Here is a 27,238-nt window from a genome sequence, read left to right as displayed (position 1 = left end):
CCCCAGAATCGTATTTGCTTTCTCTGCAGCTGCATCCCATTGATTACTCATATTCAGTTTGTGGTCCTCTATAACCCCAGATCCTTTTCAGCATTACTACCACCTAGCCAGTTATTCCCTATTTTGCAGTTGTGCATTTGATTTTTTTCTTCCTAAGTGAAACACTTTGCACTTGTCTTTAATGGATTTTATCTTCTTGAATTCAGACAAATTCTCCAATTTGCAGGGTCATTTTGAATTTTAAACCTGTCCTCCATGGTGCTTGCTATCCCTCCCAGCTCGGTGCCATCTGCAAATTTTATAAGCATATTCTTTATTCCATTATCCAAGTCATTCAGGAAAATATTGAATAGTACCAAACCCAAGATTGACCCCTGCAGAACCCCACTAGATATACCCTCACAATTTGACAGCAAATCAAGATAACTTCTCTTTGAGAATGATCTTTCAACCAGTTGTGCATGCACCTTGTAGTAATTTCATCTAAGCCACATTTCCCTACTTTACTTATGAGAATATAATACGGATGTGCTGGTGTTTAGCTCTAGGGCCCTCCTAATTCATAAATAAAAGGTCAAAACAGAGAAAACATAAAATGTAGGAGCTTACGCAACCTCCCCCCATGCAAAATGTACTTTGAACATATAACACTTGATTTTTTTTTAAAAGACACTTCTCCTCCTGAAGGGCGTATTTTTGTCATGCTATTTTTCAACTTTCTACCATATCTATTCCAGGTTTGAAAAAGAAGTCAAGAACCTTTCTATGATAGGAGTAGGCATTTAGTCTCCATGTGGATAAAATTGGCTAACCCATTTTTGCTTCAGCTTCTACCTTTTATATAATATAGTATAATATAATAATATAAGAATAACCTGTCCTTTTGGTGGAGACCAAGCATGAAACATTTCATCCTCAAAGGGGCAAAATTCAGCTGAAAACAGGGTGGTAGCACAGATATTATTATGCAGTCTTAATTGTTGCACTCCCTGCCCTTCTGTCATAATTAACTGGATTATATCATAATAATAATTATACTCTCATTGTGCTTACAGTGCATCAGATGTGCCATATAGTCATGCCCAATATGTCTGGTAATACCACCACATGAAAAATATTGTATTAAGGACTCACTCTGAGTCCTTGTCACTGAATTGCTCTTAAAGTTATGCTTTGTAAAATCTGTTTGGCGGGAAGACAGTGTTCCCAAAAAAACAAGAAATCCTACTGTGGAAAACCACCAAGAGAGGAGTATAAGATGTTGAGAAATGTGTATAAGATATTGAAGAGTAAATAGTATTATATCAGAACAGTCCACACGAGGCGCATTATCCCTTCTGGTAAGCTCTCTTTATTTTATTGTTCATCCAACTTTGATTGTTAAACAGTTATTCTGAAGTCATGAGCCTCATTTTTTGTTTGATTTAGCTTTATTCCTCTCCATTTCTTTAAAGAGCATCCTTAAGAATGATGGCTGTTTTCTCATGATACAGAACAAACAACCCCTGAGCCCAACACTGTGGTATTTAATTTCAGAAAGGGGAACTATGCAACAATGAGGAGGTTAGTTAAACAGAAATTAAAAGGTACAGTGACTAGAGTGAAATCCCTGCAAGCTGCATGGACACTTTTCAAAGACACCATAATAGAGGCCCAATTTCAATGTATACCCCAAATTAAAAAACATAGTAAAAGAACTAAAAAAGAGCCATCATGGCTTAACAACTATGTAAAAGAAGCAGTGAAAGATAAAAAGCTATCTTTTAAAAAGTGGATGTCAGATCCTAGTGAGGTAAATAGAAAGGAGCATAATAAACACTGCCAAATTAGTGTAAACATGTAATAAGGAAAGCCAAAAAGGAGTTTGAAGAACAGCTAGCCAAAATCTCAAAAGGTAATAAAATTTTTTTTTAAGTACATCAGAAGCAGGAAGCCTGCTATACAACCAGTGGGGCCCCTGGACGATTGAGATACAAAAGGAGCACTTAAAGACGATAAAGTCATTGCAGAGAAACTAAATGAATTAATTGCTTCAGTCTTCACGACTGAGGATGTTAAGGAGATTCCCAACCTGAGCCATCCTTTCTAGGTGACAAATCTAAGGAATTGTCACAGATTGAAGTGTCACTAAAGGAGGTTTTGGAATTATTTGATAAACTTAACAGTAACAAGTCACTGGGACCAGACGGCTTTCACCCAAGAGTTCTGAAAGAACTCAAATGTGAAACTGCGGAACTATTAACTAGGGTTTATAACCTGTCCTTTAAATCAGCTTCTGTGCCCAGTGACTGAAAGATAGCTAATGTAACACCAATATTTAAAAAGGATTCTAGAGGTGATCCCAGCAATTACGGTAAGTCTAACATCAGTACCAGGCAAATGAGTTGAAACAATAGTAAAGAATAAAATTGTCGGACACATAGAAGAACATAAATTGTTGGGCAAAAGTCAACATGGTTTCTGTAAAGGGAAATCATGTCTTACTAATCTATTAGAGTTCTTTGACTGGGTCAACAAACATGTGGACAAGGTCGCTCAAAGGCTCTTACGTAAATTAATTTGTGATGGGATAAGAAGGAAGATCCTTTCATGGATTGAGAACTGGTTAAAAAGAGAGGGAACAAAGGGTAGGAATAAATGGTACATTTTCAGAATGGAGAGGGGTAACTAGTGTTCCCCAAGGGTCAGTCCTAGGACCAATCCTATTCAACTTATTCTTAAATGATCTGGAAAAAGGGGTAAACAGTGAGGTGGCAAAGTTTGCAGATGATACTAAACTGCTCAAGATAGTTACAGCCAAAGCAAACTGTGAAGATCTTCAAAAAGATCTTACAAAACTAAGTGATTAAGCAACAAAATGCAAATGAAATGTAATGTGGATAAATGCATACAAAGTAATGCACATTGGAAAAAATAACCCCGACTATACATACAGTATGATGTAGGCTAATTTAGCTACAACTAATCAGGAAAGAGATCTTGGACTCATCATGGATAGTTCTCTGAAAATGTCCACGCAGTGTGCGGTGGCAGTCAAAAAAGCAAACAGGATGTTAGGAATCATTTAAAAAAGGATAGAGAATAAGACAGAGAATATATTATTGCCCTTATATAAATCCATGGTACACCCACATCTTGAATAGTGTGTACAGATGTGGTCTCCTCATCTCAAAAAAAAGATATACTGGCATTAGAAAAGTTTCAGAGAAGGGCAACTAAAATGATGAGGGGTTTGGAACAGATCCCATATGAGGAGAGATTAAAGAGGCTAGGACTTTTCAGCTTGGAAAAGAGTTGACTAACAGGGGATATGATAGAGGTATATAAAAATATGAGTGATATGGAGAAAGTGAATAAGGAAAAGCTATTTACTTGTTCCCATAATATGAGAACTAGGGGCCACCCAATGTAATTAATAGGCAGCAGGTTTAATACAAATAAAATGAAGTTCTTCTTCCCACGTGCACAGTCAGCCTGTGGAACTCCTTGCCTGAGGAGAAGACTAGGACTATAACTGTTTAAAAGAGAGCTAGATAAATTAATGGAGGTTAAGTCTATTAATGGCTATTAGCCAGGATGGGTAAGGAATGGTGTCCCTAGCCTCTGTTTGTCAGAGGGTGGAGATGGATGGCAGGAGAGAGATCATTTGATCATTACCTGTTAGGTTCACTCCCTCTGGGACACCTGGCATTGGTCACTGTCGGCAGACAGGATACTGTGGTGGATGGACCTTTGGTCTGACCCAGTATGGCCATTCTTATGTTCTTATGGATCATAGTGGAGGTCTGAAAAACTGAACTGGATGTGAATCAAAAAACAGCTGATAAATTTCAACGATATGAATGAGCAGACTCAACTATCCCTTAGGACCCAGTTCATGCCACCCATACTAGCAGAGCCTTACTACACAAGTAGTTCTGTTGGAAACATTAGGACTGCTTGTGTATTAAAATACCACTCCACATTAATAAAAATGACAGATTCAGAGCCTTAGAATTGAGTTATAATATTTTTTCCATGTAGCAAAACTCTATATTAAAGAGATCTTTGCCGTGAATTCAGTAAGTTAAAGGTGTATAAAGTAAGAATCCTGAAATGTGAATAAAAGAGTAAGGTTACTTTTTTATGTTTTCTCTATTTTCACCTTTTATTTCTTGATTAGAAAGCTGTAGAGCCAGAAATCAGTACAGCTTCATGAGTCTGACAGTAAAGATGGTCTTGTTTGTGAGAAATCATGTTTAATAAGTTAGAACCTGGCACTGGGAGAGGTCAGAAAACCTGAGTTCTCTTCCCTGATCATCTGCTGAATCACTGGGACCCAGGGTTATTCCACTGACCTTTCTTTGATGTAGTTTATTCATCTGTAAAGTGGAGACAATAATCACCTTCATAAGAGGGTTTGGATTAAACTCATATTTATGAAGCTCTTGGAGATGCCCAGAATAAAGATGCTGTAGATGTGTGAAATATTCTTTAAGTTCAATACAGCCTTTTCTTCAAGAAACTCATTCTATATACATATAATCTGCACCTAATTGGGGAGTGTTTTGTTCTTTGGATTTATGAGTGAGAACATGACTCAAGTCTCTTACGAGCAATATAGCAAATGGCCTGTGAAGCACTGGCTGCCCTGGTTTTGGAGGTTTAAACATTTGGTTCATGGAAGCATTGTTTGTGCCAAAGTAAGTCCATTTTGAAAATGTACAGGACATCCTATCTGTGGTCCTATTATGGATGTAAGAAAACGCAGAACAATTTAGTATGAAAATAATTAGAAATACATTGATGCTTTCAGTACTTGTTTTCACCTGAGAAAAGATATTTGCTTATGACTTTGTGACTCTGAAAGCTGCTCATTTTCTCTTCATTTTGAGTCCTCTTTATTGACAGTGAAGTGGTTAGTGGAGTCATAGTGGAGACAGAGGAAGTTGGGGGGGGTTGGTAGTTGAACCATATTGTGCTGAGTTCCCTTCTGCCTTTCTTACTCTAACTATAAATTTCAATAGTCTGTGCTAAGCTGACTTGTAATTACACACTCATTGCTTTGGATTATTGCTACTATTGGGGTGTTTTTTGCTATAAATGTTAGCCAATGTTCCAAGAGTGGCTGTAAACCATATTGTGGGTATGTGGTGTTGGCCCAAAACTTTATGGTCTGGGCAGTGGTATGATTATTCGTTTTCCTCACAGTTCACTCAGATGTTTTTTATAAGATTCCATAGCAGTCTGAAGGACCATTGACTGGATGAAACCTTGATATAGCTTTATTTGACTGGGACATCAGATTTTTAAGAGCATGTAGGATATCAAACACCTCCAGCATCTCCATATCACTGTTTCCAGCTAAATTCACACACTTGCTGCGTGGACAAGAGATGCTGCATTCATTGGGCCTTAAAATTCCTGCTGTCTTGCTGGAGATCTCCTGCCCAATAGAGGAATTGCATTGATTTTTATCTCTGGCAGAGAATGTATTCACTCACAAATTATCGTGGTTCATGGGGGGCCCTGAGGATTCCCTAGCTTTCATTTTGGGCCCCTCATTTGACATTTTGGGGGATAATGGTAAGCCCCATATTCATTCTCCTTCCTTGGGGATATCTTTCAAAAACTTGAAGCCACTGCTGCTTTTCATACATCACCCTCTTCTCTTAGTTTGCTGTTGAGCTTAAAACAACACAAACACAAATTATAGACATTTCAATGTATTAGCTGTAGTCTCCGGTAGCATTTATGTTCTTTCAAGACTCTCTCGGTTCTTTTCCCAATTATCCTAGAACTAGGCTGATGAATGTGTTAAATATAACACCACCTTACATGTAGCAGCTTTCATCCAAAGGATCCAGCAATCTTTAAGAAATATTTTAAGAACTAAGAACTAAGGTTCTGTCTACAGTGACTTCAGCAATGGTATTAGAGATACAGATGTGTTTAAAAAGACAGCTGTTACCCTCAGTTCCTCAGGAATCTTGCCTGACAGCATGATTGTTGATATTTGGAATGCATAGGGATTTCTTTTTCTAAAAACTGTTAGCCCAAACTGTGATATACACTTACCCCTCTTAGGCAGTCCATCCAATGCTCTCTTATCATGAATTGAATCCTGTGGCACCTTATAGACTAACAGACGTTTTGGAGCATGAGCTTTCATGGGTGAATACCCACTTCGTCAGATGCATGCATCTGAGGAAGTGGGTATTCACCCACGAAAGCTCATGCTCCAAAATGTCTGTTAGTCTATAAGGTGCCACAGGATTCTTTGCTGCTTTTACAGATCCAGACTAACACTGAGGATGGAATGGAGGTTAAGGATAACCTAGGCATGGCCCAACATCTAAACAAGTACTTTGCTTCAGTTTTTAATAAGACTAGTGAGGAACCTTGCGATGATGGAGGGATGATAAATGGGAATGTGGATATGGAAGTGGATATTACCGCAACTGAGGTAGAGGCTGTACTTGAACAGCTCGATGGGACGAAGTCGGAGGGCCCGGACAATCTCCATCCGAGGATATTAAAGGAACTGGCACGTGAAATTGCGAGCCCGTTAGCGAGAATTTTTAAGTAATCGATAAACTCGGGGGTTGTGCCGTATGACTGGAGGATTGCTAATGTAGTTCCTATTTTTAAGAAAGGGAATAAAAGTGATCCGGGTAATTATAGGCCTGTTAGCTTGACGTCTGTAGTATGCAAGGTCTTGGAAAAAATTTTAAGGGAGAGAGTATTTAAGGACATAGAGGTCAATGGTAATTGGGACGAATTGCAACACGGATTTAGTGAAGGTAGATCGTGTCAAACCAATCTGATCTCCTTCTTTGAGAAGATGACGGATTACTTAGATAAAGGAAATGCGGTAGATATAATTTACCTAGATTTCAGTAAGGCGTTCGACACGGTTCCGCATGGGGAACTGTTAGTCAAATTGGAAAAGATGGGAATGAATATGAAAGTTGTAAGTTGGATAAGGAACTGGTTAAAGGGGAGACTCCAGAGGGTCGTACTGAAAGGTGAATTGTCAGGCTGGAAGGAGGTCACTAGTGGAGTCCCTCAAGGATCGGTTTTGGGACCGATCTTATTTAACCTTTTTATTACTGACCTTGGCCCAAAGAGCGGGAATGTGCTAATAAAGTTTGCGGATGACACGAAGCTGGGGGGGTATTGCTAACACGGAGAAGGACAGGGATACTATTCAGGAAGATCTGAACCACCTTGTAAACTGGAGTAATAGAAATAGGATGAAATACAATAGTGAAAAGTGCAAGGTTATGCATTTAGGAATTAATAATAAGAATTTTGGATATATGTTGGGGGCGCATCAGTTGGAAGCGACGGAGGAGGAGAAGGACCTTGGGGTACTGGTTGATAGCAGGATGACTATGAGTTGCCAATGTGATACAGCTATTAAAAAAGCAAATGCGATTTTGGGATGCATCAGGTGGGGTATTTCCTGCAAGGATAAGGAAGTGTTAGTACCGTTATACAAGGCGTTGGTGAGACCCCATCTGGAATACTGTGTGCAGTTATGGTGTCCCATGTTCAAGAAGGATGAATTCAAACTGGAACAGGTTCAGAGACGGGCTACAAGGATGATCCGAGGAATGGAAAAACTGCCTTATGAAAGGAGACTCAAAGAGCTTGGCTTGTTTAGCCTAGCCAAAAGAAGGCTGCGGGGGGATATGCTTGCTCTATATAAATATATCAGGGGGGTTAACGTTAGGGAGGGAGAGGAATTATTTAAGTTTAGTACTAATGTAGGCACGAGGACGAATGGGTATAAACTGGATATTAGGAAGTTTAGACTTGAAATTAGACGAAGGTTTCTAACCATTAGGGGAGTGAAGTTCTGGAACAGCCTTCCGAGGGAAGTAGTGGGGGCAAAAGACTTTCCTGGCTTTAAGACAAAGCTTGATAATTATATGGAGGGGATGTTATGATAGGATTGTTAATTTGGGCAATTGATCTTGGATTACCACCAGATAGGTCTGCTCAATGGTCTGCGGGGAGATGTTGGATGGAATGGGATCTGAGTTACTGCAGAGAATTCCTTCTTGGGTGCTGGCTGGTGACTCTTTCCCACATGCTCAGGGTTTAGCTGATCACCATATTTGGGGTCGGGACGGAATTTTCCTCCAGGGCGGATTGGCAGGGGCCCTGGAGGTTTTTCGCCTTCCCCTGCAGCGTGGGGCACGGGTCGCTTGCTGGTGGTTTTTCTGCAGCTTGAGATCTTCAAACCAATTTTGAGGATTTCAATAACTCGGTCCTGGGTTAGGGGTTGTTATAAAATTGGATGGGTGGGGTTCTGTGGCCTGCCTTGTGCAGGAGGTCAGACTAGATGATCAGATTGGTCCCTTCTGACCTATGAGTCTATGAGTCTATAACACGGCTACCCCTCTGATACTTATCTTGAATTGTTACAATGGTAGCATAGCCGCATGCTGTGCTACAACAGTTGGACTGCATTTGAAAGATATTTCAGAAGCAGTTACAAGATATGGTGTGTATCTCACAATAGCTGTGATGCAGGTAAGTATGGTACTATCACAGCCTTTTCTAGATGGATAAACTCATTCACATCAAGGGCTTATCTATACACAAAGGCTGTGGTAAAGTGGTACATGCCCTTTTTCTCCAGTGTGGCCACAGTTATGTCAGTATAAATGTGCTTATACCAATATAGTTTATTTCCTTAAGGGAAAGGGAATAAGTTATATCAATGTAATACCGATATAACTGCACCCTCACTAGAACTGTATCAGTATAAAACACACACCCCTTACAGACAGTTATACTGGTACAAAATGTCTGTGTAGAACAAGCCTAAGTGAGAATAAGGGGCAGAACCTTGAGTGCAATCCTTGAGCTCTGAATATATGGACTTTTGCTAGTCACTTAATGTCTATAGTAGCTGACCATGTTCAATGTGTTTTTGTTTTGATTTTTTTCAGTAATTTGCTGTCTAATCCCTTTAATTGTAATTGTCACCTGGCATGGCTGGGGAAGTGGCTCAGAAAAAGGAGAATTGTTAGCGGAAATCCACGTTGCCAGAAACCCTCTTTCTTAAAGGAGATTCCGATTCAAGATGTAGCTATACAGGACTTCACCTGTGATGGTAAGGAAACTGGATGGGACTTGGTATTTCTCTACCAGATTGGTATCTCTGCTGGTTTTTCTACCTAATCAGCACCACAATATCATGATGAAAAGAGCTGAATTAAATTTACAGTAGAACCTCAGAATTATGGGAATGGAGGTTGTTCATAACTTTGAGTTCATAACTCTGAACAAAACATTTTGGTGGTTCTTTCAAAAGTTTACAACTGAACATTGACATTTAATACAGCTTTGAAACTTTACTATGCAGAAGAAAAATGCTGCTTTCCCATTATTATTTTAGTAGTTTATATTTAACATGGTACTGTATTTGCTTTTTTAAAATGTTTCTGCTGCTGCCTGATTACATACTTGATTGATTCCAAATGAGGTGTGGGGTTGACTGGTCAGTTCATAACTCTGGTATTCATAACCCTGAGGTTCTACTGTAGTCATGAGGGAGAGAACTGTCTCTAATCAAATGTCATTGTTCTATATCATCTGGGAATTGTATTTTTATTGGCAATAGTACCTTAGTGATTCCCATGTTCTGGGCCCCCTCCCTCCAAGCGTAGATAGAATAGAAGTATCAGTTCTTCCCTGTACAATCAGCTGAGACTGGTTTATCTGGACACCTTTTTTTCACCCTTGAATCCAAATGCATTCAGCCGCTTGCCAGGGAGTTTGACGAACAAAGCAATCTTCCTTGAGAATAATTCCAGTGCAGTTACTGACTTTTCCTCCCATTCCTTTAACCTTTGAGGACAGTGGGAATGGGGCTTGCTTGGGAACCTACTAGATCTTGGGGCGATGACGTTTCAGCAGAAATATAATGGGAATATAGGAATATTAGAGATTTAGAAATCAGTCAGAAAGGTTCAGTGAAGTGTAATGAATGGCTGTGGCCATTTAGGGGCAAACTCTGACCCTTCCTTCTCTGCTGCGAAGGACCCCAGGTGTTGCTGCTGTTGTTATTGTTTCTATCATTGTAACTGCTAGGAGTCTTGGACATGAAACAGGTCCCCGTCATGCTAGGTGCTGTATGAACACAGAACAAAACTATGGGCTGTGGTCCAAGGGACTTTGCAGAAATGCTTCAGTTCTGCTCTGTGTGGGGACAGAATCTGAGGTGGTTTGTGCTCCCTCTGTACATCAGCCTCTACCTCCCCATGAAGCAAGATCTGGGGGCAGTAGTGCAGAATGAAAGTGGAGTAACCTAATGCACATTCACCTCCTTTGGGTTCAGTGGGACTACTCAAGTGCATAAAGTTGCTCTTGGGCTTAAGCATTTGCAAGATCAGCAAGTAATGAGTGAGTCTAGTAAACAATAGGGGGAAGTGAGCAGGGCAGACCAGGAGTTACAGTAAAAGATCATGTGGCTATTTTAGTTATCTTGATGGCATAGGTTGTTTTGTAATGATGGGATTATTTTCTCATTCCCCTTTCTTCTTTTTCCCTCCGTCATTTTTAATGCAAACCATCACTTTTCAGACATGCACACTCGTGAGTGAAAGTTGCTAGCATTACTTTTCAGACCTCTAGCAGGGCTTCCAGTCTTGTTTAAACCTGAAGGCACAAGCATACACCTGGCAGACCCATGAAGGAAGGAAAATCATCTATGCCTCAATTAGTCTTTGTATCCGTCTTAAAGAAATGAAAATATCTAATGGAAACATGGTCATATGGTTTAACTTTACTATTTCAATGTTCAATACATTCAGTCTGTTTACATTCATAAACATGTATATGCTTCCTATCATGATCATCTAGAATATTTTTCACTAAATGTTTCCTTTCATATGCATCTTGATATTACAGTTTGTATTTTCCTAATGTTTTGTGAAGCATGTTGTTTTTGGGGAAAATCCATGCTTTAATGTTCTTAACTTCAAAGACTTGGTTTCTTCCATGCATACCCTGTTCTTCTTCAATTATGAGATTTAATCTGTTGTTTATGGATGTTTGAATCCACTTTAGGAGTATTAAATATTTTTATGCATGCACAGATGCATTGCCAGCAATTCTGAGAGTATAGCTCGGTTTGTTTTTTGCCCAGTTATTCTTGTCAACAATGAGGCTTTTCAATTAAAGTGATAAACGAAGTGCCATGCCAACATTAAAAATCAGCACTTAACATTGAAAGATTTACATCATGAGGACATAAAGCTTAGATAGTTTTTTTTTAAAAAAAAAGAGTCCTTGTAATCTTATGTCAAGATAAGATTAAGGCTGATAGTCTGGTAAAGTGTTCTGTTTCAGCAAACACCGGGTGTATGTGTTGGAGTGACAGGGAGAGGCTATTTAATGGATGAAGATTTGTAGAATTTCCAAATGCTGGCTAACTTTTTGATAAAACTTTGTTTCCTTTTCCTTTTAAAACAGTTGCCAGCATTTTTCAGAACAGTTTTGCACCCTGATACCAGTGATTCAGTATGTGATGATGGGGAGACACTAAATATTAGGGGCCAATCGACAATGCAACTGTTGTAGACTTATGGGTGTCCCTGTTTTGTATTAGATGTGCGCAGTTACCTCTGAAGCAAGCCCTCCTGGCCTGCATGGTTGATTTCCTTCCCAAATATCAGGATCCTCTCATGTGTTCTCTCTCTCGCTCTGGCTTTCTCTCTGCAGGTAATGATGAAAGCAGCTGTCTGCTCTCTCCTCGTTGTCCTGATCAATGTACTTGCTTGGACTCAGTAGTGCGTTGCAGTAACAAAGGGCTGCGCATCTTGCCCAAAGGCATTCCCAAGGATGTGACTGAGCTGTAAGTTACATTTTATGTTACTCCTTTCACAAGAAAAGGCACTAGGTACTGTGCCACTTGAGGTCCATGGAAGTTTGCCCTTGACTTCAGTGAATTAATCGTTGTATTTTGATATTTTCCTTATATTTTTTGATTATTGTGGCCTTTTTCTTGTGCCCGAGTAGGCTGTAACTGCCTATGTTACTCTGCATAGAGAGATGTCATTTTAAATTGTACGCAAGCCATGTATTTGTTTCTATTCATTCTATATGTGGGGAACAAATGAATAAATCAATACTGTATAATATATAGTGCATTTTTAGCAGCTTGAGTTCACAATAGACAGTTTGAAAGAGCTATGGGAAATATATTCCCTACATACGCACCTGTGGGCTAATAATCCCACTGCATGGCATTTTTCAAAAGAAACAGCAGAGAAAACAAACAGTGGATTCTTTTCTTTTCTCTTCTCATGAAATGTCTAAAACAACAGAGGTAATTAGATTAAATTGTAAAGTGAATGTGCATGAGTTGAGGGAGCCATTCTAGCTTCCTTCATTTGCTATGAATGTACTTTTTTTTTTTGGTTCTTTCCATGGAAAGAAAACATAATACTAGAGGAACTGGATGGCTTGAAGGGTTGGTAGTAGGAATATAGAGCTTTTTACCTCTAGGTCACACACTGAAATCTAGCCCAGCTGAGTAGCTACTGGAAGTTGTTAGCAGCTAATGACTGTTTATATATGAAAGAAATTGATTACCGTATGATGAGAGTATATGAAGTTAGTCAGTCCATTTCCTACTGAACCATATCTGATTTATGCTAATTAGCACTATTATTGGTAGACACAAGAGAGACCAGGAATATAACAGGCATTACAGTTTCACTCCTTGGGTTAGCCCCTCCTGTTCAGTGGAGGGAGTTTTTCACTGCAGCTGCACATGCTGTATTTGTGTAGACTTTTTTTCTCAAACACTATGTGGCACCTTCCATAGATGTCTTTTGGGGAGGATTAAGCAACAGCAAACTATGGCCACTTTACTTCTGAAAGAGAATGTCCACACATGGGTTTAATACACTTCTAATTATGCACATTATTCAAGTAAAGCTGTGAAGTTAATCTTAACTTTTGTGAATGTTCCAGTGTAGAGAAATCCATAGTGAGTGTGTGTGGTGTCATGTCTGGTGTAAAATATAGCTCCTGGGTGTTTTGCATAGATGCACACACTACTGGGAGAACCAATTACTACCTAAAATGCTCGAGATTGGTTTTTAGTTATTAAAGGAAATTCTTGCTGAATGAAGTATAATTCTGCTCTGAAAAGTGACTCTAATTGGAGAAGTGAAAGTGATTTCTGGTCAAATTTGCTCAGTTCATGGTGTAATAATATGGTTTCATCTGAAAGTCAAGTCCATTCTTATCCTTCTAATGTGTCATCACCAGTAGTAAAGCTTCTGCAGACTAGATTATGCCCTCATCATGCTGGAGCTCCAGAACTTCCCTCGGGCATGATTTGTAGTCAGTGGGGAATTACAGGTATTACTTCAGTTCCATATAACTGTGCAACACTGATGTTTTTATGGTCAGGATTGTTATAATGAGTGTAATAATATTTTATATGCTATACACCAGTGACATGAATTAACTTCATTCCTTTGTGACAGCAATATCACAGATTCCTGCAGTTTGCTATATCCTTTAGTCGTTCTTTCCAAATGAAAGTAGCTGTCTGTGATATTACAAGTACAGCTGCATGGAACTGAACAGTCTAATCTACTTGAATTGCAACCTTCTAGTTTGGCTTTGCATTTTAAATCCAAAAACTTAGCAATGGAACTAGCTCCAAACCATACCTCTTTTTGTGTGCTTTCAATATTGCTTCTTTGGAAGTAAAACCCTGAATCAGTCTCAGCTGATTTTGCCACTTGCTGATTCTTTCAGCCAACCTGAGCTGAGCTTCCAGTTTGTCACTAAGAACAAAGCCAGGCAAATTTCTCTTGACATCAATTCCTGAAGCAAAAGGTGTGTGATCTTTTGATTCAAAGCATGACAGGGCTGAAATGAAAAGAATATAATCAAGCTCACAAGTTTCCTCTTTGCTTCCAGGCCCAGGTCCAGATGTTGGTTATGTCTTAAAAGCCTTGTATCATCTAGGACTAAGTTATCTGTCAGAATTCCAAAAGTTTTAGATTTAAAAGCTTTTTAAAACTGTATTTCAGGGGTAAAAGCTACCTGAAGATTTTAATTTTCTATTAGCAATCATAGATTCTTCTGTGCCTCCCACCATGTCCCTGCTATATATTGAGGACAGTTAAAGTTTAACGGATTTTTTAAACTACTAAGTTTTGACTTCCATAGCTCAAACATTTCTAAACTGTCTGTGTTTCTCTAATAGCATCAACTACTGCTTTAAACCACCACGTATTCATTACCTGCTCTGGCAGGTAAACTAGATTTTAGAGTTAACCCTTGAAGGTGATATTTTTACCTCTCACCAAAGCATTGCTGTGTGACATAAGGATGTATCAGAGCCATTTGCCGGTCTATATTCAACACATCACAGGATACATTCTGAGTCCTTGAAGATGCTATTAATGATCTGGATGATGGGATTAATTGCACCCTCAGCAAGTTCTCAGATGACACTAAGCTGGGGGGAGAGGTAAACACGCTGGAGGGTAAGGATAGGGTCTAGAGTGCCTAGACAAATTGGAGGATTGGGCCAAAAGAAATCTGATGAGGTACAAGGACAAGTGCAGAGTCCTGCACTTAGAAAGGAAGAATCCCATGCACCGCTACAGGCTGGGGACCAACTGGCTAAGCAGTAGTTCTGCAGAAAAGGATCTGGGATGAGAAGCTGGATATGAGTCAGCAGTGTGCCCTTGTTACCTGTTGGGCTGTATTAGTAGGAGCATTGCCAGCTGATCAAGGGAAGTGATTGTTCCCCTCAGTTTGGTACTGGTGAGGCCACACCTGGAGTACTGTGTCCAGCTTTGGTCCCCCCACTACAGAAGGGATGTGGACAAATTGGAGAGAGTCCAGCGGAGGAACCGAAAATTATTAGGGGCCTGGGCACATGACTTATTAGGAGAGGCTGAGGGAACTGGGGCTATTTAGCCTGCGGAAGAGAAGGGCGAGGGGGGATTTGATAGCAGCCTTCAACTACCTGAAGGGACGTTCCAAAGAGGATGGAGCTAGGCTGTTCTTGGTGGTGGCAGATGACAGAACAAGGAGCAATGGTCTCAACTTGCAGTGGGGGGAGAGGTCTAGTTTGGATATTAGGAAAAACTATTTCACTAGGAGGGTGGTGAAGCACTGGAATGGGTTACCTAGGGAGGTGGTGGAATCTCCATCCTTAGAGGTTTTTAAGGCCCGGCTTGACAAAGCCCTGTCTGGGATGATTTAGTTGGTGCTGGTCCTGCTTTGAGCAGGGGATCGGACTAGATGACCTCCTGAGGTCTCTTCCAACCCTAATATTCTATTATTCTATGCTCTATACTACTAGCGAGTAATGATTCTTTGGCAAGTGGTGCCAATTATTTAAGTAACCACTTCCTGTGACAGGTTCAACATCCAATCTTCAAACTGCATGGCTTTTGGGTAGCTAGTCTATATATACAAAAGATCTACAATAGTCTGTATGAGACGGGAATCCTTGACCTCCCCAGCCAGAGTGGCAGTGGCCTGTCCATGGCTATCACTGCAGCCACTCATACTCCAGCACTCCCCAAAAGACTGATTACTTGCCTATCATTTCAGCAGGTGCTGACCTCCCACAAGGGAGAAATGACCAGTTCCTCCCCCAGCCTGCCTCCATTCTCAGACATACTGCGCGCTGGTTTGCTGTGAGCCCTGAAGAGCAATGGCGCCCCTCATGCTGTGTGGCTGTATCCTGCCCCTCACAACATGCATTAGAATAGTAGTTATGTCACTGTGGACAGAGCCCTTGGTGATGGCTGGGGCAAGGATTTAGCATTTATTTTCCTGATGATTCATGGGTCTTTCTCTGGGACGGGTCTGATGTGGTGTTCCAAGTAATGAAGGGGAATATTTTAGTGGAATTTTGATGAATGCTGTGGAGTCTGCATTTATAAACTCCCATTTTCCATGTTAGAATGGCAACAAGCTGTCAGCTGAAATGCTTTTTATTAAAATGTAACATACTTTATACATCACATTTTAATAAAAGAACACGGCCATACAGCTTACCAAGCCAGTAAATTAGTGTTGCATATAAAACTCCAAAATACCTCTACAACAGGAAATTTCTAAGTGCAACAGGTACTAAATAACAAAGTGCTGAAATGAATATACCTCTTACAAGGGGACAGAGAATTTCATTCTGCAGTGGGTAGAATTTCATCATATCCTACTTCAGTTCAAAAGCCTAAGTAGAGCATCAGCTCTAGTGTTATTACAATGATGGCAGGCTGGAAACGTAGACTCTGCCTCTCCAATTTTCCTCCTGGGTTTCCATTCTGGATTGACTTTAGAGACTCATAAGCGTGTTAAACATAGAAACTGTGTCTCAGTGCCCTTGATGTCAACTTTAAGGAAGGGCAACTTGCATCAAGTCCCCACAGTGAAGCAATTACTCTTAACTTTATTGCTTTTATCCTTTTTACATATGAAATACATTCTAGAAGGTTTACTCTGTAATTTGTACGTTAATTGAAGTCTCAGAACCAGGGGTTACTAGAACTATCCAGAGCTAGGCATAGTGCAGACAGGTGCTGCACAGGTTTTCCCCATACTGCTTTGCCAACACACTTCCATCCTGCTATTCCAGTGTCTCTAAATGTAGAGATTGCCAGTCATATTAAGTCCCAGTAAATGGCCTGGTTCTGTGATGTGCAGAAATCTGGAATTATACAGGGAGGGTCAAATCTTCAGAAGTTCCCATGAGACATGTGCAACACCACAAGTCTTATCAACTCCAAGTTTTTGACAAATGATTAACTGGGGAAGGAGTGAAAGGACTGCCCTCAAAGGGACGGTAGGACAATTATGGGATCACAGATTGGGCCTATGGCCATACAGCAGATGGACAGATTTGGGGGGAGGTATGAAATGGAAGACAATACCTGAAAGCCCATTCTTTCCTTGACATTTGGGGCAATGCTGCCAAATTACACCTACCTGCTTCCTCTGCTCTATGCATGGTTCTGAAGGGAAGAATTGTCCTTTGAGTTTACTCAGATTTCTAGTCCTGCTGTCAGATGTAAAAGAGTAGCATACTGATCCAGTATATGGCCTAACTTCCCTCCACATCAATGCCATAGAAAAGTTTTTTTGTCTGAAGCAACTTTCCCAAGCATGCTTTCCATACATTACCCCAGTACTTGAATTTTATTTCTTATTTTTTAAAGGAGCAGTAATCTCTAATAAAGGCCTGACAGTAGCCAGCTGCTGTTATTAGATCTATGGGAAATTTCAAGGTTTTGCATAGAGGAGAAAACATTGGAGTTACTTATGTTATTATAATGAGCATAGTCTAGTTTTAGATTAAATATACATCAATCATGCTGTCTCTGGACTCATAATACTATGGTGACCCTAAGCACTTCGATAGAACAGTGATAGGGGTGGTATGAAAACCTAGATGTACATCAACTGTTTTAGTGCCTTTTTTTATTTGTATTGCTATGCATATATACAAAATGTGTAATGTATTCCTGTCTCTCACTCTCTCTTCCTTTCCTCACAATCTCTCATTCTCGTCTTTGGCAACTTCAGCTTCCATGTTGATGATCCATCCAACCCCTTAGCTGTACATTTCCCCACCCTCTCCTCTCTGTTCTACCTGCAGATCTGGTTCAACTCTCACTTGCTAAAAGAGCCGTTCAATTGACTTAGTCTTCATCAAGCAGTGCTCTATCTGACCTCTCTGTTGCTCAGTTCTCTCTCTCTGATCATCACCTGGTCTCTTTCAGCAGTTTCCATAAGCCCCCTCCTTCATACCCTGTCACTCAGCCTCTCCCTGACTGACAAGGGTCATCTAGATACTGTGAAGGTTGTCTTGCCACATCAATTATACCTATCCTTTAGGCATTCTGGACACAAGTTGGAAATGCAGCTGATCCTCATAAATGACAGAAGGTAGCCCATCACTATCATACTCCAATGGAAATGCTACTGTTTGGGGGAAACACAGATACATAATTTTGCTAAGAATCTTTCTGAAGTATCTTCATCTACCATGGTGGACATTGCATTGGATATTTCAGTTTTCCAAGGACTGGTCCCTTGCATCCTGCCCAGGCTTTCCAGTTTGATTTATTTTTTAATAGTGTCCATTCTCTGTCCTGGTCAGTCATATAAACATGACAGGAACAGGAGTGTGGAGCTCAAGTTATAAATCCTGACACAGCTCCACATGCTCTATGCACACACACAAACTCACTTTTGCTTGGCTGACTATGAGCCCTTTTGGAGAGATGAACTCTTAGAAAACATTTTTCCTCCTTCTGTCCCCATTGTCTTGTGCTGTTACCTGTCACCACAAGTTAAGCAATGTTCTCCCGCATGCCTGCTGTACATCAAGGCCTACAGTGACCATCACCAAAATGGGTGAGCTCTCCATTCTGTTTTGCTCTACTTTAACCAATCAGACTGGGATAACACCCAATTTGTAATAGTGGCCTAGAGTAAGTAGCAGTAGCAGTTTTCAGTATAGTACTGTGCATTCAGCATTAACATTACTTTTGAGTACTGTACGTTCAACTTGTTGCAATCAAGTAGCTACAAGCAAATTTACTCTAAGGAGTCAGCTGAGATGAATATAGACTTACTAGTATGCTGTGTGCCATTTCCCAGTGCTGCTATATTACCATCTGCCTCATTTCTGCTAATCAATGTGATAACCCTGTAGTGGAATATCTGATAGAAATATCTATTTGTGGATGCAAATGTCTGTCCTTTCCTGGCAATCAGCACTATCTGTGCACTAACAGTTAACATGCAATTAAATTTAAGTTTCTTTTTTAATAAAAGCAGAGAAACAGTTTAGTTGACAGCTTAGGCAGACTTGGCCTTGGGGCTGCTTCAGTCAGGAAAGGTTTTGCAGTCTGCTTAATATACCATAAATGGGAAGCTCTTTCAAACTGAGAGAGTTTGAATTATTCTGTAAAAAGGGTATTTTTAGCTATAGCGAAAACAGAGAATTTAAATCAGTATTTCAAATCTGACAATTTTAAAAAAGGAAATAGATCAATAGTTATAAAATGGCCTTCTGAGTGGGTATTAAGGTATTACAGTCTTCAGAAAACTGATTTCAACACCAGCAGAGCATGATAGAGAAAATTAGCTTTGGAGTCCTCATTACTGTCTTTTAAACAAAACCATATTTTCTGCATGTCATTTTTAAATAGCAATTTTAGTAGAGATGAGCCCAAGATAAAACCTGCTCATACTTCAGAGAGTTCAAAATTCAAGTCTAAACCTAGATCTGAATCCAAATTTTGCAAATGCCCCTGTCTTCTTGGTGAAGTGAACTGAAACCCCAGACCTCTTCAAGTCATTGAAATCTGAAATTTCCTGATACATTTCATATTTCACTCCCTCACTTTCTGCCAGACTATCTTTTTTGGTAAAAGAAAGTTGCCTTGATTTCAAACAATGTTCTGAACAGCCCATCAAAAATGTTTTGACCCTAACTTAATTTTAGAACTTAGTTGTAGCATTGCCAAGCAACTCCTAATTTTTATCTTAAATGTTTTTTTTTAAATCCCCAAATTACAATAGTTTTTCCTGTCCTTCCCTTATGCCTCTTTAGTTACTGTCTGAGAACTGTATTTTCCTTTTGCCTTCCTCTCTTAGCACAGAATGCTCCTGTGGACTTGCCTTTATGGTCAAGCAGGCATTCTATTATACAAAAAATTACAAGAGATTCAAAGCATTACATGCCAGTTTGTCACCCTGTGATAGTGGTATCACCTCAAATCCAAGTGTTCACTGATATAAAAAGTTGACAGGTTAGTAAAGGAGCAGCTGTCATTTTAAATGCATCATTTTTCTTTTTATTTTTTTATATAGAGTTAGTGCCTGTGAAAGGTGCTGGAGGGAATTCCTGGAGTCTGAGGTTCCCTCTTTATTTTCAAAGCAAGCAGAGTGCATGCAGCAGCACTTCAAGGCATGCCCATGTGCCACAACTAAGAGCGGGAGAAGGGCCATCCTTAGGGGAAGCAGCATTCAGGCTTTGATCTCTCTACGATTACCAGAAAGGAGCTGAGCAACTTTTATTTGCTGCGTGGTGGGGAGTTATTTATGAGAACTTTAGTCTCCTTTTTCTGAGTCTCTAATACACATTCAATAATAACAATTCTGTTTCTGACCCACCTCAATTCACAAGAGCAACCTGAAGGGGCAAGTTTCTATATCGCACTACCAAAATCCTGAGCCATTTCATCTTCTTTGGTGAAGTCATTATGAGGTAGTGTATGTTGTAGTGGTTAGAGCACAGGTCTGGAAGTCAATAGCTTAGTTCCTCCTTGTTCTCTCTCATTTGCTCTGTAATTTTGTGCTTGTCCTTTCTGCTGAGAAAGAAGATTGAAATTTCCCTATGTAATTTTTGAGAGGATGGCCTTGTAGTTTACACACTGCTGTGGGCTTCAAGCGATCAGGGTTCAATTCCTGGCCCTGCCATAGAGTGTGGCCTGGGACCAGTCCCTTACTCTCTGTGCCTCAATTTCCCCTCTGTAAAATAGCAACACTTCTCCCCTATCCCTTTGTCTGGGAGTAGATTTTGTTCATATAGTTAGTAAGATTCAGGGGGATAAATTTCTCTTACAATATGTGTGTACAGCACCTAACTCAATATGCCCTAACCTGTTTGTAATGCTCTTTGAGATTACAGGATGAAGTTGCTGTACGAATGCTTAACTATCCATACATTTTATAAAATAGGTACTCACAAAATGAAGGTAAATTGGCACCTTCTTAGAGTTCCTAAGACCAAGATCTTCAAAGGTATTTAGGTGCCTAACTCCTGTTGAACTCAGTGGGAGTTAGGAACCTAAATACCTTTGAGGATCTGGGCTTAAATCCTTATTTGACAGATCTGTATTAAGAACTGCAGGGTTGGAAAAACTTTTTCAAGTAGCTTATATCTGGTTGCACTTTCCTTTTTATTTTCCATCAAAGATGTGGCAGATATTAATTTATTATCAAAATGATGGATAAATCTTAATAGGAATTTTAAGTGTGCCTATTGGACCAGCTCCATCAATGATGTGATGCTGAAATTAAAGTGGGGATGAATTGGACCCAAGTATTTAAATCTAAAACTACAGAGCTACAGCATCTAAAAGCATTAGGAATCAAAAGATATTATTTTGACCTCCAGACAGTCCTCCTACATTAAGGCAGCTGATGTACACTCAAGTTGAAAATTGGAGATGACTCAGAGAAGAGCTTTGAGAATGATTAAAGGATTAGAAAGCCTGCCTTTTAATGTTAGACTCAGGGAGTTCAATCTATTTAGTTTAACAAAGAGAAGGCTAAGGGGTGACTTGATCAAAGTCTATAAGAATCTACCTGAGGAACAAATATTTAATAATGGTCTCTTCAGTCTAACAGAGAAAAGTGTTACCAATGTTTAGACGTTGAAACCAGACAAATTCAAAATGTAAATTTTTAACAGTGAGTAATTAAGCATTGGAACAATTTACCAACTGTCATGTTGGATTCTCCATCCCTGGCAATTTTTAAATCAAGGTAGGATGGTTTTCTAAAGGGGCTGCTCTAGGAATTATTTTGGGGAAGTTCTATGGCCTGGGCTATACAGCAACTCAGACTAGATTGTCACAGTGGTCCCTTTTGGCCTTGGAATCTATTAACCTAATCTGTAGCTAACTTAATCTGGGAGATAAATTTAAAAGTACATTTTTTTTTGTTCATACCATAGTTTATTTGCCTAATAAAGGTCAAGTGAATGAATTCATTCTGTCTTTTGCTTCATTGGCTAAGAAAGAAATGAAAACAAAATCTCTCCTCTGTATTATTTTGGTTGTAAGTTTTTCTATAAATTCGACACTATGATGTCCTCTGTCTCCAAAAGCTCCACCCAAGCTACAAGGCAGACAGCTTTACCTGGAAACAGGTTCTCCTCTTAAATGGGGAATAGCCACTAAGGAAAGACATTATTGTTCAATGTATACTGAATTCGCTGAAATATTTAGACTTAGGTTTAAGTGTATAACTCTGAATTGGAGAATTAGCTACTGTATTAGATTAGCTCTATGTAAATGTCATGAGAATAAAGTTCCACCACGAAATATGATGTGGAATCCAATCAAGTTTGGTCCTGTGTAAATGGTGGTGCTTTTTCAAATGCAGCAACTCAAATTAACATGTCCCATTCTACTCTGAAAAGCTGTGGTTGTTTCAAATTAACTCAACTTAAATGGGCTTTGAAAATGCTTTTTCTAGAATTTGTCACCATTGTTTGTATAATATGCCAGAAAGTTAAATAGGAAAGCTTTGTGCACCCCTAATAATTGCTGTGCATGATAATGATATAATCATTAATTTTTCAGAGTAAAATTATTAGGAAGCTGTTGTATTCTATTCACAAAGTGTTCCATTGGTATAAATATTACCCTTTGTGCTAATATCCTAAGACAACTGGGAAGTTGTTGAGAATATTGTAGTTGAATATGCTCTGCGAAGAAGATATGCTGTAGCAGTCCAGCTCCAGAGGCCCAAAGGTTTGTCTCTGTCTCAGTCAGAATACTGAAGAATTAGAGTACAGCATACACCTTTCAGTGTTCAATTGCTAAACACCTACCAGATAGCAAGAAAAAAGAGGGGAAGGACCATTTCTAGCCAAAAAAAGCTGTTTAAATTGACATCTATTTCATGTCAAAATGAATTGGAAAATCTCCAAAAATGTATTCTGAAGGTTTCATCACCGTATTCAATTCGTTTTGATAGCTGAAGATTTTTTCAATTTATTATTAGGCTCCAGCATCTAATATCATATGAGAAATTCTTCCCGGGGTTTATTTAGTTTAGAAGGCAAAGCTGAGATGACAGAAAATAGAGGAGGGCATTAGTCTGAAACAGAAGAGAGAAAATAAAACACGAGTTGATATCAGTGATATATTCTGTAATAAATGGCAGTAGCTTTTCTGTATACGCCTATTTACTTTTAAATAATGCAGATAAAAACTCAACTTGCAGCAAGAGTCTTTTAGACCAAATAGCTTGCACAAAATTCTTTGGCATTGTAGCAGCCTACATGGAGACAGAACCTATAACATGTTAGTCTCTGTAATTATTGTTGTTTACTGTTATAAATGCAGACCAGATAGGTTGGTTACCAAAGAAAATAAAAACTGTGTGTGGCACAGATTCTAAGATCATTGTGTTATATACTCTACTGTGTGTGGGTATACATACTCCCTGGTGATGCTTGATAACCCTTCGAAGGACATCCTATTGATTGCAATAACCTAGGTTTATCTTTGGAGAAATCCACCAAAAAGGGGCCTTAGAGGGATGAAATCTTTGCATGCATTGACTGAAGCAGAGCCTTCCTCTCCCCCCCCCCCTCCGCACACCCTCCCCGTATATGAGGAAGCTGGATTTGTTTCCCCTGTAGAAAAGGCTGCTGGAGTTGCACGGAAAACTGGCAGATGCCTGTGGAATCACATAGGCCAAAGTCAAGTTAAGTCGTACAGTTCTGTACTAGCCTTTCCTCACTGGAAGTTAGGGTGACCAGATAGGAAGGATGAAAAATCGGGACGGGGTGGGGGGTAATTGGCACCTATATGAGACAAAGCCCCAAATATCGGCACCGTCTCTATAAAATCAGGACATCTGGTCACCCTACTCGAAGTAGATTTCCATTGGAACTTTTCTAATATTGCCTCCCACTGGCCACAGCTGTCCCCAAAACATTGGGATGAAAGCTGAAAGAACTAGAGCTATATTATTTTTGATTAATTTCTCCAGAGCCAAAATGAGGACAATGCATGTACCCCACCCCAATCTGCCCTATCACAACCTCCTTGCAGCCCCATGACCCTGGGGCACCCTCCACGGCTTCCTGGGGTGCAAGAAGAGGATGCTAGAGAAGCAGCAAAGCCCGCCCTTCAGTACAGAATGTCCATCCCCTCTAGGTGTAGGAGCTATGATCTGGCTCAGTGTTCTTTTTTTAATTATGTCTTACTCTCATGGTAGTTTTTCTTACAAATACGAAAAGCGTCTACTAATCTGAACCATTCCCACTTGCCATGGGTCTCCCATATGGGAGTCTCCGCAGTGAGGTGTAGATATGGGAAGCCATGTTACACTTTCTGCCTGAAATACCTTTAGGATGTAGAGCCATTTTCCTGCTCCACTTCCACGGAGTTAGTTTAAAAGAGCAGTTTTGTCCTTCAAGGGCCTGATTCTACATTCTTCATCTCAGTGAGGGTTATTTGAGTAAGGAGTGCAGGAGCAAGCCCTCCAGATCTTAAATATGGATACCCAGGGTCCAGCACTAGAGTGAGAGGACCCTGCATAGATCTTGACAGCCCCGTTAACAACATGAAATGAAATGTACTGTTTCCCACTTGAAGAGAGACTATATACTATTGCCATCTGGTGTTTGAAGCACTTTCAAATCCTTAACCACCATTCCTAATATCTCTATTTTGTAATACTTCCATAATTAATCCATCTTGCATTTTCTTTGCTTTATAATACTTTAACCGTACCAGGCATACCTTCACCTGATAGTATTAAATAGGAATGTATTTAAAATTGAGAGGTTTTATCGGAAGTCACAAATTGACATAAAGGATCTATTCTTTTCCACGCAGATGCATATATGCTACTGCTTGTTTTTGTGCAAATTGAGTTTGCACATGTGTGGGTGGATAAGCACCTATATACCACATCCATGTGTGCAAAGGTGAACCACATAATTGAATATGTAATTTCTGATGCTTTGCAATGGAGATTTGTAACCAGCATTGTTAAATGAGGACATCCTGGCAAAATTTTAGCAGTTATATAATGAGTGTTTTTCAGACCAAAATTAAGTGATTATTTGAGTGTCTCTGGTATGAGGACACTCGCAATTGCCCCAGAGCTATTACAATCTTTATGTATTTCATTAAAAAATGAAATGTGTTTAAGGAGTAAGTGGTCATAACTTTGGAAGAGAACATTATAGTCCAGCATGTATAGTGTGTATACATGTAGCTCTTGTTCAATGATTGGTGCATTTAGTACTTAATCTTAGGGAATAGTCTTCACATCTTGACATGTGGGGATTTCTGCATACATGAACGTTAAGGAAAATTACATGCCCAAGATTGACCATGTTCTCGGGTATAAGTAGAACCTTCCAGGGCTAAAAACTTCTTGTCATGTATTTGGTGTTAAACAGATAATATTTATATTGATATATACTCCTGGCCATATAAAATTCCTCCTGTGTTTAAAGATTTCTTGCTCTGCAGAGTGAATTCTTGTGAACAACATTAGTTTTGTCTTTAAGAAAAAATACATTTTTTCAATGGTGCTGCAGTGCGTGCCGAACCTGGAAATACAGTCTATTGTATTAAATATACGTGCTGAATGTAGGAGAGATTTTGGAGGGGTGTATATGTGTATACAAATGGTAGTTAAACAATCAACCATGATTTGTGTTTTTCTTTCCCTGTATTACTGTAGATTGTAAAAATAATAGTAATAAAAAAGAAGTCTCAGATAGGAGATACTGCAGTGAAACTTTTCTAAAATAATCAGGTGTTTGGGTTGGCCCTATTGAAATAAGTGAGGTTCTGATGCACGAATATCAAGTAATGCAACATACCAGACAAGGGTTTATTTAAACACTGTCTGTACAAGCTGTTTGCAGTCAGAGGGCAGAAATTGTTCTAATGGGGTCAATTAGCATTTGGAGTTGCTTGTAAAAACTTTAATTAAATATAACCTTATACCAAGGGCACACCATGTGTGATTTTTTTCCCCTCCTTCTATAAGAGTCTTCTATGAAGAGCTAAATGAGCTTTTATTTGAGTTGCAGGTCAAGGGTCCTTGCTATACTCACTTCAAATTTCTGAGCAAAACCACCAACAAGGTACTATGATGCTTTGGACTGGAAACTATGGATTTGCAAAACAAATAAATTCTAGTGACTTGTTAGTATAGTTTCAAAGCTGTGATGATTCAAAGATCCCACCCCTGATTGCTACTTTTAAAGTTCTAATAGATCCTGCATTTCCCAAAAAATACAAGGGACACAGCCTGACAGCCTGACCTGGCCAAAGTTCATGTTCATGTGTGTGCCTAATCATCAGAATGTGACTCTTTTTCAGATATCTGGAAGGAAACCATTTAACAGCTGTGCCAAAGGAGCTGTCGACCTTCAGACACCTGACACTGATGTAAGAAATGCATGGTTTTAACGCCAGCAAAATTAGATGATTCTTTCCTCCACATGGCTTGCATGGAATATGGGGAATTGTTTTGCACTCATTTTTTGCCAGTCATTTTTCCTCTAAGTGTTCGTAAAACTATTATGTACTATGTGACTGTAGTTGGGTATGGCAGATTTACCTGTACAACACTGGTAGGCTTGAAAGGCAGACATCAATTTCTTATGGTTAAACCATTGCTTATGATATTATAGCACTGAAAAAATGAAGGCATCTAACAAAGCCTTTTCTTTTTCTGATATATAAGAAGTGGAGTTGTCGTAATTGTAGGTTCAAAATAGATCCCAACAATCAGACTCTGTTCACCCTAGTACTCTGCAGTAGTTGCATATGTATGTGTATACAAAATACATACATGCTACCCATGGAGGTGATATCAATGTGACAAATTGCAGATCCATGTGATAAACTCGTTGTGCACTTATGAATGTCTCACCTGTCCAGTTTCTGCCCAGAAATTTCTTCTACATCCACTGCTATGTTGCAATGCATTGAAAATGTGCTCTAGAAGATGCTTGAGAGACTCTTAGAGAAATAGTCTGATGTGCCTTGCTGTAGGTTTCTTCCAAGGCTGATTATAAGAGATGATGGCAATTGATAATGGTTAGCTTTGAAATTGCTTACTTTGCTGCTTGAGTCTGCTTTAATATTTAAAAATGGCTTGTTTTTAAAGTCATTTGTATAAATGATGTATCTGCTGTGTGTATTTCTTTAGTGACTTGAGCAACAACAGCATCAGCATATTGGCCAATTACACCTTCATCAACATGACTCAGCTATCAACACTGTAAGTAATCAGTGGTTCCGGCATCAGTTTTAATTGTTGTTCAGTACAAAAAAAACAGTTGCATTAAACAATGAGTATCTCTCTTGTTATGTAAACTGTTGGCTTTCCACAGTGCTTCTTAAGTAAATTAGTAGCAAAATAAGCAAAGAAACATATAACACTGCAACTGCATTTTCTGATTCTC

General features: G+C 39.4%; 1 protein-coding gene across 1 annotated transcript in view; it reads left to right on the top strand.

Moving 5' to 3' along the window:
* Window positions 1–27,238, top strand: part of SLIT3 (slit guidance ligand 3) — an 811,508-nt gene that overhangs the window by 634,053 nt on the left and 150,217 nt on the right. Inside the window, exons 19-22 of the mRNA XM_030572932.1 lie at window positions 8,946–9,109; window positions 11,722–11,854; window positions 26,148–26,216; window positions 26,983–27,054. Of these exons, the coding sequence (XP_030428792.1) occupies window positions 8,946–9,109; window positions 11,722–11,854; window positions 26,148–26,216; window positions 26,983–27,054 (438 nt within the window). The remainder of the gene's footprint in view (window positions 1–8,945; window positions 9,110–11,721; window positions 11,855–26,147; window positions 26,217–26,982; window positions 27,055–27,238) is intronic.

Source organism: Gopherus evgoodei, chromosome 8 (genome assembly GCF_007399415.2).
Source record: "Gopherus evgoodei ecotype Sinaloan lineage chromosome 8, rGopEvg1_v1.p, whole genome shotgun sequence".
NCBI classification, from domain to species: Eukaryota; Metazoa; Chordata; order Testudines; family Testudinidae; genus Gopherus; species Gopherus evgoodei.
The sequence above is the reverse complement of the archived record's forward strand: the minus strand, read 5'-3'. Positions and strand labels throughout refer to the sequence as shown.